We start from the raw sequence: 15,190 nt of genomic DNA, 5'->3' as shown, positions 1-15,190 counted from the left end.
ACAAAAGTGATGCACAATACAATTGCTCGCCACCCCACTGACTATGCCCACCCAGTCCCGAGCAGCGGTCGCTGCCCCCCAGCCAACTCCCCCAGTTTCTATACTGAGCATGACGTTGCATGGTATGGCATGGCTATGCCAAAGCCAACTGGCTTTGGCCAGTTGGGGTCGGCTGTCCTGGCTGTGCCCCCTCCCAGCTTCTTGTACCCCTGGCAGAGCAGGGGAAGCTGAAAAGTCCTTGACTGGTGTAAGCACTGCTTAGCAACAACTGTAACATCAGTGTGTTATCAACATTATGCTCATACTAAATCCAGCACACAGCACTATACCAGCTACTGGGAATAAAATTAACTCTATCCCAGCTGAAATCAGGACACCAGGTGAGCTGAGATCAAGGAGGTTCCCACAAGACTTACGTGTGCACGTTTTTAGGTCCTCATTGATGACAAATCCTTCAGAGCACTGACAGACATAGGAGCCATCAGTATTTAGGCACAGTTGCTCACAGCCGTGATTACTTTCAGCACAGTGGTCCACTCCTATTAATTTGTGTTAATAATTGAAGAAATCACATTGGAACCTTATACATATACACTATGACACTGTAGTTAATACATGATGCCTTTGCAGAGCAAGGGAAAAAGATCAGTACAGCTTTTTATTTATGCAGTATCCCCACCTATTTGAGTAACCTGAGTTAATTAAAAACACCTGACTGAAATGAAGACAACAACCCCACTTGGCAGATAACAAACTTGATGAAGTGCAGATCTCCCTTGCCAAAAATCACAAAGGGAAACTAATGCGAAGTGGTGTGAAGGGAGAACCTTGAAGTCCTGCCCTGTTTCACCCACAGAATCATGCCTTCTTTCTCTAAAAAGCAAGACTCTCTCTTTTGTTCACCATAAAATTTTCTCAGAGAGCAAGTATGAATATTAGTAACTCTTGAAATAGAAATTATGGCTTTCAGATTATTTCATAAACAGTAAATTCTTTTTCAGGATGAGAAATCACCAATTTGAAACTTTAAACTGCCAACAGGTTCAAGCAGTTACAGCCTAAAGGGGACAGATACAAATTGTGGGTGTGAGAGTGTCTTAATATGTTCCCTTTCTTTGATTTTCCTATTCCTATTCCAAGTAAGATAAAATGGAATATTTTTTTTAGTCTTGTATGCAACTGGTTGTGTGAAAGATGAAGGGGGGGAAGGGAGAGAGAGGTGTGAATTGGGTTTAAAAATTATATTGTCTCATACAATGGACTGTAAAGCAATGGGGTGAGATACGTGCACTTCTAGATGAACTATGTAATCTGCTGACTCCGTAAGTATAGCAAAAGAACATTTTAGGAAAAAAGCTTTATACTGAACTTCCTCATAATATTTTATTGCCAACTTGTTAATGGCTATTTTTAGTTATATAGGCCCAAATCACTTTAGCTTAACTTGATCAAAAGTAGTGGAGTTCCCTCAGACACAAACACAGTCTCATATGTCTCTATTTGCAAATCATTTACAGATGTGAACAGGCATGTCTGCAGCTATTTGTTTACCTGAAAAAAATTCTGTACTTAATGTAAAATTACTTAGTTCTAAATATTGCTGTTTATTAGTTTATTTAACTAAGCAAGGAGTTTGCAGTAATTGGTCCAGATTTACCACTATACATAGACAGAGATAATGTTGGCTTGAAAAAGTGTTTTACTAGCTAAAGCAAGTTCCAGCTGGAACATTCTCCTTTTTCCAAGAGTTTACATCATTATGAAGAGGCTTGTGCAACTTCTCAGAGCACAGAAAAAATGTGGAAAAAAAAAAAAAAAAAGAAAATAAACCCCCCCAGTATTCTCTGTGAAAAATTGCATCTGTTTGGCACCATCTTTTACAATACAAACACCCACACTAAGGTGAATTTTAACATTTAAATACTTTGAGTTCTCCTGCAGAATCTTTTAACACACTCTTTCAAAGAGTGGAGTAATCACAAAGCTGCTAATTACCAGGGTTTAGAAATTAGTATAACTGTAAATTTGGTGATCATGTGTGCTTCCTTACATGTGTAAAAAAAAAAATGTAAAAAGGGGAAGGGACAGGGGAAGGCTCAGTATTTTTAAAAACAATGAGTGTCTTGGGATATATTAATTTTTAGATATTCAATTTGTGATAGCCTAAACCCACAATTGTTAAAAAGTTCTGAGCTCTTGCAACCATCCAAGTTTCCTTAAATATGGCTTTATCACAGTTTATTTAAAAATAATTACTCACTGGCCTATCAACTTTTTTTTAATTTCAGTGACTGAGTGTTCCTTTGTAAAATATGTCATAAGTACATCAAGGAAAAATTATGCCAATATTTGAGATGATGTGCAAAATTGTTCCCTGCAATAAAAGTATCTTCTAAAAACTGGGTGACATCAAGTGGGCAATGTTGTTGGGTGTTTCTGGTGCAACATTGATCCTTTGTTTAGTAACATTCTTATTAAAAGAGGACATTTTATCAACAGATCACTGAAAGTGTAAACATATATAAGGGGGAAGTCTCCACATATCAGCCTACATCAGTATCAGGTACGCTGCAGTTTACATAGCCCATAGCAATTCTACAGATGTTCAACAGTAAGCAGTGCCTTTGTGTTAAGACACCTTGGCTGAACACATTTTCCCAGTTATTTGGATTGGAGAAGGTGATGCTTTAGTTCCCTGTTGGATCTGGAATCTCACTATAGCATTACTTCACTAGGCCTGGCTCATGGTGGAATTTGCGGTAACACAGGTTTGCATAGCTCAGAAAGATCTCCAAAGGGACCCAGGAGCATTTTCCCATTCTGTTCACACCTCTCCCCACTGCAGTAACTAGTCGCTGCAGTTCATGAGACACACTCATTTCTGCATGTATTGCCATCATGTCGTTGGGCGTATCCAGGATGACATTTGCACACAAATGACTCTTCCATGTTAACACATTCATATTCACAGTCATACTGACCTAAAGCACAGAAGTTTACTTCCACAGAGAGAAAAGCAGTGAAGAATTCAAGCCAGCCACAAGGGTTTCTGAAGTAAAACGGCTTAGAAAACCTCACTTTTCTTAAACAATACTGGATTCTGTGCTTTGGACACCTGTTGAAGCTGATAGTAAGCTGAAGATCTGAGAGCAGATTACAAATACTTGGCTATGCAAGACTTCACTTTGACCCCCATAGACCTGCTCCTGTAGTCATCAGAAGTCATGCATCATGGTGAAGGAGGAATGCCTGGTGCTAGTCACCAGTGATGCATTCTCCCTGATTTATAAAAAGGTCATATATGCAAATGTTCTGCTTTATTTTTTACAAGCTTATCTAACATGAGCATTGTTATAACAGGATTTGGAATAGGAGCTTAATCCTGGAAACATCACCAGGTTTACAGCCAAATCCAAAGCCCCCTAAGGTTAAGGAAAAATACCCCAAATGGGAATTACAATTTGCCTTTAATTTGCAATTACATCCTTGGCAATAAATATTCTACACAATGCCATTCTCTTGCTCCTATACTCACCAAGGCACATCCAATCTATAAAAACCTGAATGTATTCAAATACCATATAGATAACAAAAACCAGAATAGCATGGATTGCTGTAAAAACAGCACTGTGTAGACAAAGATGCTTCATGAGAATGCATCTTTAAGACTAAAAGAAAATACAGTTCCAAAACCAGATAAAATTTATGAGCATCTAGAAATATAATTATGTTGCTCCAGGCAAGCTTCTTATTCATAAAATATCAGCAGTACAATTCTCCCCCACAAGAACCAAGTCACCAGTTCAGGCTAGTTCATTTTGCTGAATATATTATCCTTAAACTTTAACAACATTACATTGAAAATCTGCTGTGATTTCAGGCCCCCAATCAAGAAGACCTGTAACACAAAAGTATTTTTAAAGTAAATAGTATGTGTGATTGGTTTAGAACCCTGACATTGCTAAGGCTGTTTTTACAATTTTTTTAGGAAACTGTGGGGTTTCGTGTGTGACTTTAAGTTGATTTTAATAGCTGCGTTACCTATCCAATATTTTCCTACGCTAATGAAATGCATCTGTCCTTGGCTAAACCAACTGGGCAAAGCAAGGTGATTTTTTTTTTTTTTTTAAAGCTTTTTGTGTCACTACAAGACAAGATCAGAAAGTTTGAAACATGTAATGAACTTGGTTTTGAGCCACTCTGGTTCCTATATTACGCCTCAGGTTTCCATAAATCTCTTCAGAAAATGTCTAATATACAATCTAGTCTACAAAACAGCGAACAGTGTTTTTTCCAGCATGACTGGCTCAGTTAAAATTCAAGTTTATAAAGAAACGTTTGTTTCAACCTTAATTATAGAGAAAACTTTCATCCTTTCAGAAGAGAAACCATTCACAGCAGGTTTAAGAAATAAAAGCAGATGAACTTTATTATGTCCAAAGGATTACTCACTTTTGCATGTTTTCTTATCTGGATTAAGTCTAAACCCTTCTTGGCATCGACAAAAATAGGAATCATCTGTATTAACACATTCCTGTTCACAGCCATGGTCCTGAAAAGCACAATAGTCTGGTCCTAAATGGGAAAAAATTGTGTCAGTGAGGAATATAATTCCTCAGAAATAAGCTAGGTAAAAACCAGTTACTTTGTTTTCTTTTCTTTAGCCTGTTTTTTCTAGGCACCATTCTGACTTTTTACCATATTGTTTCAAACTATAAAAATAAAATGTTCCTTTTTCGAAATATCTGCTATACTTAGGTATACCTGATGTGTATACTTCAATGAATTCTTCGAGAACACATGTACTACATGGAGTAGAGAAGTTAGAATCTTAAATATTTCTTAACATTTTGCAGCTAAGTCCTATACATTGCTTCATCAAAATTGCCTCTTTATTCTACTCGGACCAAGTTACATATGATCTGTAATAAATACACAAACATGCTTTTGAATGCTGTTCATTAGATCAAAGCAGGACAATCAGGTCGTCAAGAGCACTGGTGTTTTAACAGCTCTGGTTGTGCTGCACAGTTCTTCCATTTAAAACACTCATGAAAGGGAAGAAGAGCAAACTCTAGAAACAGCTACTATTTGTGTATAAAGTAACTTAAAAAGGAAAGTAAGTGTGCAGTAAGCACTGGGATATTTACCACATAGTGTTTACCACTATTGATGAAGTCAAAGAACCTAACATTCACTTAAATGCAGTGTCTGGCCATCACTTAGTTTTCTACCAGTGGAGTTAATTAATTTATACTAGTGAAAGAATGGTCTTAACCCCTCAGCACTGCTAAAAATAGACAAACAAGTCACAAATCAAGTAAGTCACATTTTTAAAGACATCCAGGCACTTTTGAACACCTCATTACACAACCTGAAAACTGACATTCAGAGGGTAATTATTATTCCCGGAGGTAACTGGCTTCTTGAGGCAGGAACTGTTCTTTCCTTGTATGTGTGGTGGGCTAATGCCTTTGAGCCTTTATATATGACAAAAGCCCTTAGCAATAATAAACCACCTATATTTTCAGCACAAACAAAGTGGAATGTGACTTTTTAAGAAAACCTGAGAGGAGCATTTTATGATTTATGAACTCCACTTCATATATTTATACAACATTTCCTTTACCAAAGCTTTTTGTGACAGCATATGCACATACACATATACATAACACAGGAATATCTTACCTGTTTACTAAAAAAAAAAAATTATAAAATATGGTTTGTTCAAGAGTGCACTGAAGAGACAGAAGCCATAAAGCCACATGTGTGCACCAGAGGAATATAGCTGTATGCCTTCTGGGCCTACTCAATGCTGTGTTGCATTTACCTGCTCAAATCCTTGCTAACTCAAGTGTGCAGGACAGACTTTTCCTGGGTAACTGATTCTGAAGATGACCACAACAGTTGAAAAATATGTATTATTATCTTTGTTGGAACCTTGAGGCTATTACGTTGGGTACACTAAAAGCACATTTCACAGGGCTTCATTAACACAGTCCAGATTAAGGATGCTAACAGAAGGCCTCTACCAGCTACAGCTCATGTGAACCCACCCACAACTCAAACAGGGGCCTTCCCTAAAGAACAACAGTTGAGGCTCAGCACCCCTAAGTACAAGCAGAAGCTACCATCTGTCCTCTTGAGGGGAGCAGCAAGAGTGGCAAAAGTCTCCTTAATAGTTAACTTAGTAGCTAGGAATGACCTCTACCTGCCTCACTGATAATCTGAATTTGCTGCTCTCTTCCAGCCACACACAAGAATACTCTTCTGGTATTGGTAGGGTTGCCCTTCATGAGCTGTGTTCCTTGTATTTCATTCTAAGAAGTTTGGGGTAATTCCCAGAGAAAACATTTATCAGATATGCATGACCATACTGATAATATTTACATTGTCAAGCTTTTCTTTGTAGCCATAAGCATGAAAGCTTACTTTCTATTTTTGAAAGGAAAGCCAGGATTCTGAGATAAATCACGAGATCTCGGGAGCTGATGCCCCAGGCCCAGGCCTGCACAGATCTGGTCTGGCATGGGTGTGAGTCTTGGCTAGTTAGCAATCATCCTCAAGATTCAGTATGTAAGCCAAATATGTAGAAATTTATGTTAAAGGATTTAAATTTACAAGCATTTTAAATCCAGCGATCTGAAGTTTGTTTCTTCATGTTGTTTATGCTGACTCAAAGGCAGCATGATTCATAACATATGGGAGCCAGGGGACACTTTTGCTCTGAAGAGCTCTCATGCTGTCTTGAGTTTCGGAGCATTAAGAGCTACACAGTTCTTTCATTCATGCTTTATTTCATTAGCAAGGCTCAGAAGATATCAAGCGTAAGGAAAAGTGGCTTAGTAAGTTTTATTCATGCTTAGATTCAGGACATGAATCTTGAAAGAGAATGATTTGACATAGCATTTGCTCATTCCTCCCTGACTACTCCTTCTGAATGAATCTCTGTGGCCTACCACGTCCAGTCACTTTGATTTTTCCCTAATTGCAACCTGATGGAATTTTCTTCCTTAATTTTAAATTAATTTAAAGCATTTACAACAAAACAGAATGCAGTTAACATGGCAGAGATGCACAGAGCTCTGAGAAGCCTCATCTGTGGCCTCTGCCCCTTGGCTTGGGAGCTGCATTTAATGTCAGGCTCTCACTCTTGGTTCTTGCCTGAGCTATGTTATAGGTACACCTGTGCCTAGCCTTGCATTTTGCTGATCCTGGCCTGATGACTGGCTGACTTGATTTCCTGAATTGACATTAGACCTCTCTTGACACTATGGACTTGGACACATTGGACTGTTGGCTGAGCCTGGTTACTGTCATAGGACCCGTTTTGTTCTACTTCTTTGGGTACTGTGGGACCAAAGGCCTTGTCAGAGAGATTACTGATCCCACTTGCGTTGTAGCCATCCTTGGCTCCCAGCTTGCACTCCCTTGTGGAAGAGTGTACTTTTGTGTTATATGTTAAAGATCTCCTCCATTCCACAGAGATCCAACATGAAACCATAGGTGTGCCTGCTGAGAGTTTCCAGTCAAGATCAGAGGGGAAATGACACTGGGAATGTGGTGGTGGAGTCTGTTACTCCACCAGACCAAAAGGATGTAGTGAATAAGGCTTTCTACAAACAGACAGCAGAAGTCTCCAACTCATAGGCTTTTGTTCACGTTGGAAATTTCAACCAGCCAAACACCTACTGGGAAGGTAAGACATCATTGTGCAGGCAACTCAGGAGATTTCTGCACAGACTTGGTGACAACTCCCTAACACGAATTCTTGAGGAGTGATGTTCTTCTTGACTTGCTGCTGTGATCATGAGAACCATGAGATGACTGAGTTCACAATCCAGAAGGCTGGGAAGGGAAACAGCAGAATTTGGACTCCATATTTTACAAGCTCAGATTTCAGCTTATTCAGGGAATTGCTAGGAAGAATCCCCTGGGAAAGAGCCAAGAAGAAAAAGGATGCCCAGGAGAGCTAGATGATTTTTAAAGAAAACTTGCTAAGAGCTCAGGAACAAATGATCCTATTGTACTGGAAAATCTGCTTAGAAGATCAAAGAGCTTCTCAGTGAACTAAAACACAAAGAGGGAAAACAGTAGAGGGAGAAAGAAGGACGAAGGGAAAAAGAGGAGTATAAAAGCATTGCTTAGGTACTTTGGGACAAAACCAAAGCCCAGCTGGGCCTATTACTACTGAGGTACACTAAGGGTAATAAGAAGGGAGTCTACAAATATGCTGGTAACAAAAAGAAAGTCACAGAAAATGTGGGTCTTTTGGCTAGGGAAACAACCTAGTGATGAATAATACAGAAATGGCTGAAAAAAATAATGCTTTTTTTATTCTTGGTTCTCACAGACAAAGCCTGCTCCCAGATTTCCATGTGTACCAGCACAGTTTGGGAAGGAGAGTGGCTAGCAACATTAGTTAGAGACTACTTAGAGAAACTGGATATACACAGATCCATAGGATGACTGATATTTGCCTGTGGGTGCTGAAAGAGCTAGGTGATGTGACACCACTGTCTATCATGTATGAAAATTCACAGGGACTGAGAGAGGTCCCTGATAACTGAAAAATATTAACGTTACACTCATCTTTAACAAAAGGCAAGAAGAAAGACCCAAGGGAACTACAGACCAATCCATATCATTTCAGTCCCAGGATCATAGGGCACATCCTCTCAGAATAAATTTCCAAATATATGAAGGACAAGAATATTATCGGGAATAGTCAACATGGATTTACCAAGGGCAAACCATCCCTGACCAACCTGTTCACCTTCAATGATGAAATGACTGCATCTGTGGACAAGAGAAGATTGGTGGATGTAATACACCTTGGCACTAGTAAAGCTCTTGATGCTGCCTCCCACAGCATTCTCATTTGGAAGCTGATGAAGTATAGGCTGGAAGAAAGAACTGTTAGGTGGGGTGAAAATTTGCCAGGACACCAGCCTCAAAGGATAGTTATCAGTGGCTTCATGTCTGGCTGGTTGCTGATAATGACCAGAGTACCACAGGGGACAGTACTGGGGGTCACGTTGCTAAACATCTTCATTAGTGCCATAGATGATGACACAAAGTGCACCCTCAGCAAATCTGTGAGTGACACTAAGTTAGGGACAGTGACTGAAAGCAAGGAGCAGAACTTCAATACAAAGGAACCTTGATAAACTTGACGATTGGATCAGAAGATGTTTTATGAAGTTCAGCAAGAAGAATTGCAAAGTTCTGCTCCTGGGTTGAAAACACCCCAGAGTTTGTACAGACTGGGAAGTGACCTGCTGTCAGGGAGCAGCATGGGCCAGCTGCTCCCTAAGGGCAGGAGAGCCAGGAGCCAAGGGTGATAATACAGCTGAGCAGGGTAGGGGCCTCGCCAGACAGGCACTGCCCTGCAGTACCCAAGCAAGGTGAGCAGGGCAGGCCTGGAAATGGTAGCCAGGTTTAACCAGAAGTCCAGATCATCGACAAGTACATGCTGCTGAGGCAGGTCTGAGGTCAAGCCAGGAAGCCAGTCTGCACGTCAGGATGAGGTCAGGCCACTCCTGGTGAGGGCAGCCAGGGTCTGACACAGCCCAGTGATCGCTGGGCAGGTCCACAGCGGCAGGGCAAGGCCATGGTCAAGCTGGGAAGTCACACTGCAGGTCAAGTTCTGGATCAACAAGGACTATTGCCAGGCCCAGCTGGAGACTGCACTTGACATACTTTGTCCACTTCTGGAACAATCCCTTCCCTTCTCCCCCCAGTAAAAGGGAATAAACTGAAGAGGGCTCAACAGAGACCTACTGCTGGGACATAGGGCACCTGACTTGTGCAGAAAACTTGAGGAATGTGGTCTTACTGAGTTTGGTGAAAAGGAAGGTATCTAACTGCAGCCTACAATTACTTCTTGTAGGTCATTACAAACGTGATGGAGCTAAACCCTTCTTGGTAGTGCCAGATGATGTAACAAGGAACAATGGTCACCACGTATGGCTTGGGTGATTCGCGTTCGACATGAGGAAATGTTTTTCACTAGAGGCATAGTACAGCAGTGGAACAGGTTGCCCAGAGAACTTGTGGACTCTCCATTGGAGCTTTTTGAGACTCAACTAGACAAAACCATAGGTGACTCGATCCACAGTTTGTGGCAGTTCCACTTTGAAGAGGAGGCTAGAGTAGATGACTTCCAGAGATCCTGTCCAACCAACATTTGAAAGGTTTCGTGTTTCCAACATAAAGACAGCAGCGCATGGTCAGACTGACAGTCTATATAGCCCAATGTGCTGTCTCAAGCAACAGATACATAAGTCAGAGGATAGAGACAGGACAAGCCTGAAATACTACTTTCCCAGAACATTCTCTCAGATTTTAGCATTCTGTGGATCATCAATTTAAACAGGTTAAAATAATTCATACAGTTAGACCATAACCTAAAAACCACTCAAGACATATAAAACGTTTATGCAGTTTCAAGGTCTTTGTTCAGTTCAAACTTTGTTCAGTTCAAAACACTGCTTAAAATCCACATTCTTAAATAGAAGGAATTAACAAAAATTTGTGCTTGGGCAGTGGAAAGCATTTATACTATAGTAAGATTTCAAAAATATATGGATGTGGAAGTATATGTGGAAGTATAAGAGAATTTACCCAGCCCTTAGCTGACAGATACTTGACAAATGGGCGAGTTCATACAATCTACAAGCAACGTGAGCCAGTACAAACTGTACTCTGGCCCCTGGGGATGCAGGTAATTCATCTCCTCTGACTCTGATAATCTCAAAATTAGGTGTCTAGTCTGGCAAGTCATCCAGGCTCCCTGCATAGTCAAGGAAAATACAGGCACTTCCATAAACGTGTGTCAGAGCTGTGAGTAATCGCCTTCTACAAGTGTGTGTCTCTTTCCCTTGATCATAAGGTCAGATGTACAGCCTGGATTAGATGCTTTCTTTCTAAATGTTAAATTTAAGTGAAATAGATACCAAGCATAACACACAATACAGTCCATAGGTTAACATAGTCTCTCATCATAAAGACTGAAATGCCCCCAAAGCTGTAAAAAGCACAGAAATGCAGTGCTATATTGATGCGTTTTTTTGAGAAATAATGCTTGAACACAATATTCAGTAATACAGGCTAAATTCACCACTGACATCAGCAGTTCCACTCACCTAAAACTAATGGAGTTTGTCTGCTTACAGATACAATAGTAACATTTCTTTATCAAGGCCCATATTTATGAAGAAAGGTAACTAGGAAGGTACATTACAGTTTTCCCTTACCATTTCCTGAAAGTAAGTTATGACATGAAACACTGTAGAGGTTTTAGCTTGTTTTCGCAATTACGGGAAGCCTTGGCAAGAGTACTTTCTGGTCTGTCAGTTCCCCTCTGCTTTATATCCACTCGTAACTCTGGTAATTTTTGAGCTTGTTAGCCTGGTATCAATCAGATTTGACAAACAACGAACAAGCAAAGCCATGAAGTTATTATAACCTGGTGGAAACATGGAAGCTTGGTAGAAGATACTGATGTTGGCAGAGCTTTGGCATACTATCAAAGAACTCATTCTTGAGAAAAATCCATAGGAAAATCGGCTGCAATGTTTCCTCTGATTGTGGAACTACTCTATTTAATTTTAGCTTGTCCTACAAACCAAGCTGACTATAATTGTCTTGTACAGACTTGTTTGTTTACCCAGCTAGGGAGATGATATGCTAACTGAAAAATCTGAATAATCAAAGAGACTATGCAAGACAAAGCTTTGGGCTTTTACTGTTGAAAAGGAGTCTGGTTTCATGTTAAAAGCTTCCTGTTCATAGGAAGGACACCTACCCTTAGCCCCTCCCCCAAAACTACTCCCCAAAACAACTTGCATTGCTTTCAAGACCTTTGGCTTCCAGGGCACTCCAACATTTTCTATACCTGATGCATTATTCCGTGTTCCCAGGACCAGTGGGAGTATTACTGCTGAGAACTGGAAGACAGAAGAAGTACAAATTGTTCATAATTAAACCTTACCACAACTTACTTCTGCAAGTTCTTTTGTCTGGATTTAAAATGAACCCTGGGTGGCATCTACAGTAATACGAGTCCTCAGTGTTAACACATTCATGTTGGCAACCTTGGTTATCCAAAGCACAGTAGTCTACAACTGAAAAAGAACAAAACCAACATGTACAATTAGAAAAACAAAATTAGAACTATTATGCATAGATATTATGGTACTAGTTACACACAGTAGCTATAAAAAAAGGAAAAGCTGACATAATTTCTGTCCTTAAAAGCCTTTCTGCAAAAAGTAGCGGACTTCCAATACCAGTTGGTAAATCAGATTTGATATGAGTCCTGGATCATTTCTCCTACCCTTTGAACATTTATCAACTCTCAGATTGTCAGGAGCCTTCTCAACATGTTTTCTCAGATCTGGAAACCATGCCTCAGTCAGTAACTCTATCCAGATGTTCACACTGTAGACCAGCACATAGCAAAGTTTGTTTGATTTAGTTCTCTCTCTCCAGTCCCAGTCCTGGAATTGCTCTAATTCTCCTTAGTTCTCTCCCAGCTGTATTAGTTCTCAAGAGCTGTTCCCGTACCCTGAGTATATAGGAGACCCATGGCAATACCTTCTACACCGAGGACTGTCACAGCACATTCATTCCCTCTAATGTGCTCCAGATTCATCCTGTACAAAGCAGCTGCAGCTATGAAGCCTGAGAGCTTCAGGCTGGCATTCACCACTGATATTTTGCTTATATAATGCCTTTTGTATGAGAGAAATACAATATCATAGCTAGTCCAGTCACTTATTTCATAAGTCCGGTCATTTATTACACAAACCCATATTTACAAGATAGATTGCCAACGGGTAGTAAGGTAATACTTTACAGTTTACTCAGTCAAGCCCATTCAAAAGTGCTAAAGAAGTTAATTTTTTAAAAAATTTCTTTGCAGGTTAAGCTGTTTCTTCACAAAGAAAGTCTTAGAAGAAATTAAAGATAAGTCACAAAGCAGGTGTTCTGTCCCCAAAGAGCTGCCAGGCCCACATTAAGCAAGTTTACCTGATTCTTTCTGCAGAAGACAGTAACATGCTCAGCTTCACACACACATTTAATGAGACAGGTTCCTCTTCTTTGCCAGCTGAGTAATTTTTTTCATTACTTTATACTGCTGAGCCTCCTGAATTTCTTTAAGAGGCAGTAATTTGTTTTAATGAAATCAGTTCTTTCTTCAATAGCCCTGCCTTTGCAAATCATGCGTATACTTAGGTGTGCTAAGTCAAGGTCATCTAGTCAATACTCAGGTGTGCTAAGTCAAGGTCATCTAGTCAGGAAAGTGGATAATCCATTTAGTTACTTTGAAAGAGCTTCTTTTAACCCTTCAGAATACTTGTGTTGAATCAAGTCAAATTAGACTACTTACTAGCTACTAGTGAGACCATTTTCCTGGCAAGTGCCTTCCTGTTTCCAGACTGAATAGCTTCCCATAAAAACATATTTACTGAATTTATATTTCAAGGATATAATGTGTCATACAATTAGTCAGCTTTCCTCTTAAATTAATTCTAACCACATGCACATTTTGAAGTATTTCTTAATGTATCTTTTAAAACAAGTAGGCCAAAGAATATATACCTTTTTTTCTATCTAGCATCATACCTGGGAAACAGCCCATATGGATCGCTCCATAAAGTCACCTCCTCCTCTGAATTTCTACCACAATACCTGCAACTGCCTGACTAATGATTATAAAGTTGAGAATAGAATAGAATAGAATAGAATAGAATAGAATAGAATAGTTCCAGTTGGAAGGGACCTACAATGATCATCTAGTCCAACTGTCTGACCAATTCAGGGGTGACCAAAAGTTAAAGCATGTTGTTAATGGCATTTTCCAAATGCCTCTTAAACACTGACAGGCTTGGGGCATTGACCACCTCTCTAGGAAGCCTGTTCCAGTGTTTGACCACCCTCTCGGCAAAGAAATGCTTCCTAATGTCCAGCCTAAACCTCCCCTGGCGCGGCTTTGAACCATTCCCACATGTCCTGTCACTGCATACCAGGGAGAAGAGATCAGCACCTCCCTCTCCGCTTCCCCTCCTCAGGAAGCTGTAGAGAGCAATAACATCACCCCTCAGCCTCCTTTTCTCCAAACTAGACAAACACAGAGTCCTTAGCTGCTCCTCACAGGACGTTCCTTCCAGCCCTTTCACCAGCTTCGTTGTTTGAGAGACAACTAAACAGGTCTTAGAATGCTTTATTATCAACATCTGAGCAACTATGACCCTAACCACTTTCAGATGACAATCTCTTGAGGGAGGAACTGCACCTTCTTATGGCTATGCAGCTGCTAATGTACTGTGGACAGAAAGGAAAAAAAAAACAGTGAAATAAATAACTAATTTTTCCAGGCATGCTTTTTTCCATTTATAGCCTTCTGCAGACCTTTTACTCACAGAAGTAGGTCTGTTGGCCTGTAAGATAATGAGCATATCAATTTAAATAATGCCTTTCCACTAACACAGTTAAGAAGGGAGAACATTCTCTTGACAGTTGCTTTTGGAGATAAGTACTATTCCCTTTTTTCAATAATTTTTGTATACAAATTTCCCTAATTCCAGGCAGGCTTAGCCTTGCAGACTGGCACTAGTAATTGACCTACAAATTCATTTCACTTTTAGCTTCATGTTTCATTTTGGTGGTACTTGCTTAGAAGGGAAACTTGCCAACAGTATTCCAGTCAGCAAGTAGGTAAGTTGTCCAGGGAGTTAAATCTTCCTGAAAAAATTGTGAAAAATTATAAATCTATATTTCTTATATTGAAGTACTGTAATCCTTTAGTTGGTGTGCTGAAAATATACAGTTTGTATGAGGGCAAAGCAGAATAAAATTTTCCTAATTTTTTAAAGTTTTATTATTTTCATATTTCTGTACTGAGTCATGAGATATACACTAGAATGTGAACACTTAGAGATGTTGCTGTTTTTAACGTTAGCCCATGTCTATTTCAATAAGAAACTTTTCTAAAGGACGAATGAATGACCTTTTTAGTGAGCAAGCAATTAATTCAGTTGTCATCTCCCCATGTTTGTTCCACCCTCTTTTTCTAGCTTGGAATTAGCTGGTAAGTGATGAGAGCCATCTTTTACTTCCAGTTACCCATTCTGCACTCTCGGTGCTTACATTGCCCTCTCTGAACTGTGGACAGCATGGATCA

At 39.8% G+C, this 15,190-nt stretch overlaps 1 protein-coding gene across 1 annotated transcript in view; it reads right to left on the bottom strand.

The window, feature by feature from the left end:
- MATN2 (matrilin 2) overlaps positions 1-15,190 on the bottom strand; it is a 67,204-nt gene that overhangs the window by 24,978 nt on the left and 27,036 nt on the right. Inside the window, exons 5-7 of the mRNA XM_075495014.1 lie at positions 12,006-12,128; positions 4,453-4,575; positions 417-539 (exon numbers count right to left, since the gene is read on the bottom strand). Of these exons, the coding sequence (XP_075351129.1) occupies positions 417-539; positions 4,453-4,575; positions 12,006-12,128 (369 nt within the window). The remainder of the gene's footprint in view (positions 1-416; positions 540-4,452; positions 4,576-12,005; positions 12,129-15,190) is intronic.

Source organism: Mycteria americana, chromosome 2 (assembly GCF_035582795.1).
Source record: "Mycteria americana isolate JAX WOST 10 ecotype Jacksonville Zoo and Gardens chromosome 2, USCA_MyAme_1.0, whole genome shotgun sequence".
Classification (NCBI taxonomy): domain Eukaryota; kingdom Metazoa; phylum Chordata; class Aves; order Ciconiiformes; family Ciconiidae; genus Mycteria; species Mycteria americana.
The sequence above is the reverse complement of the archived record's forward strand: the minus strand, read 5'-3'. Positions and strand labels throughout refer to the sequence as shown.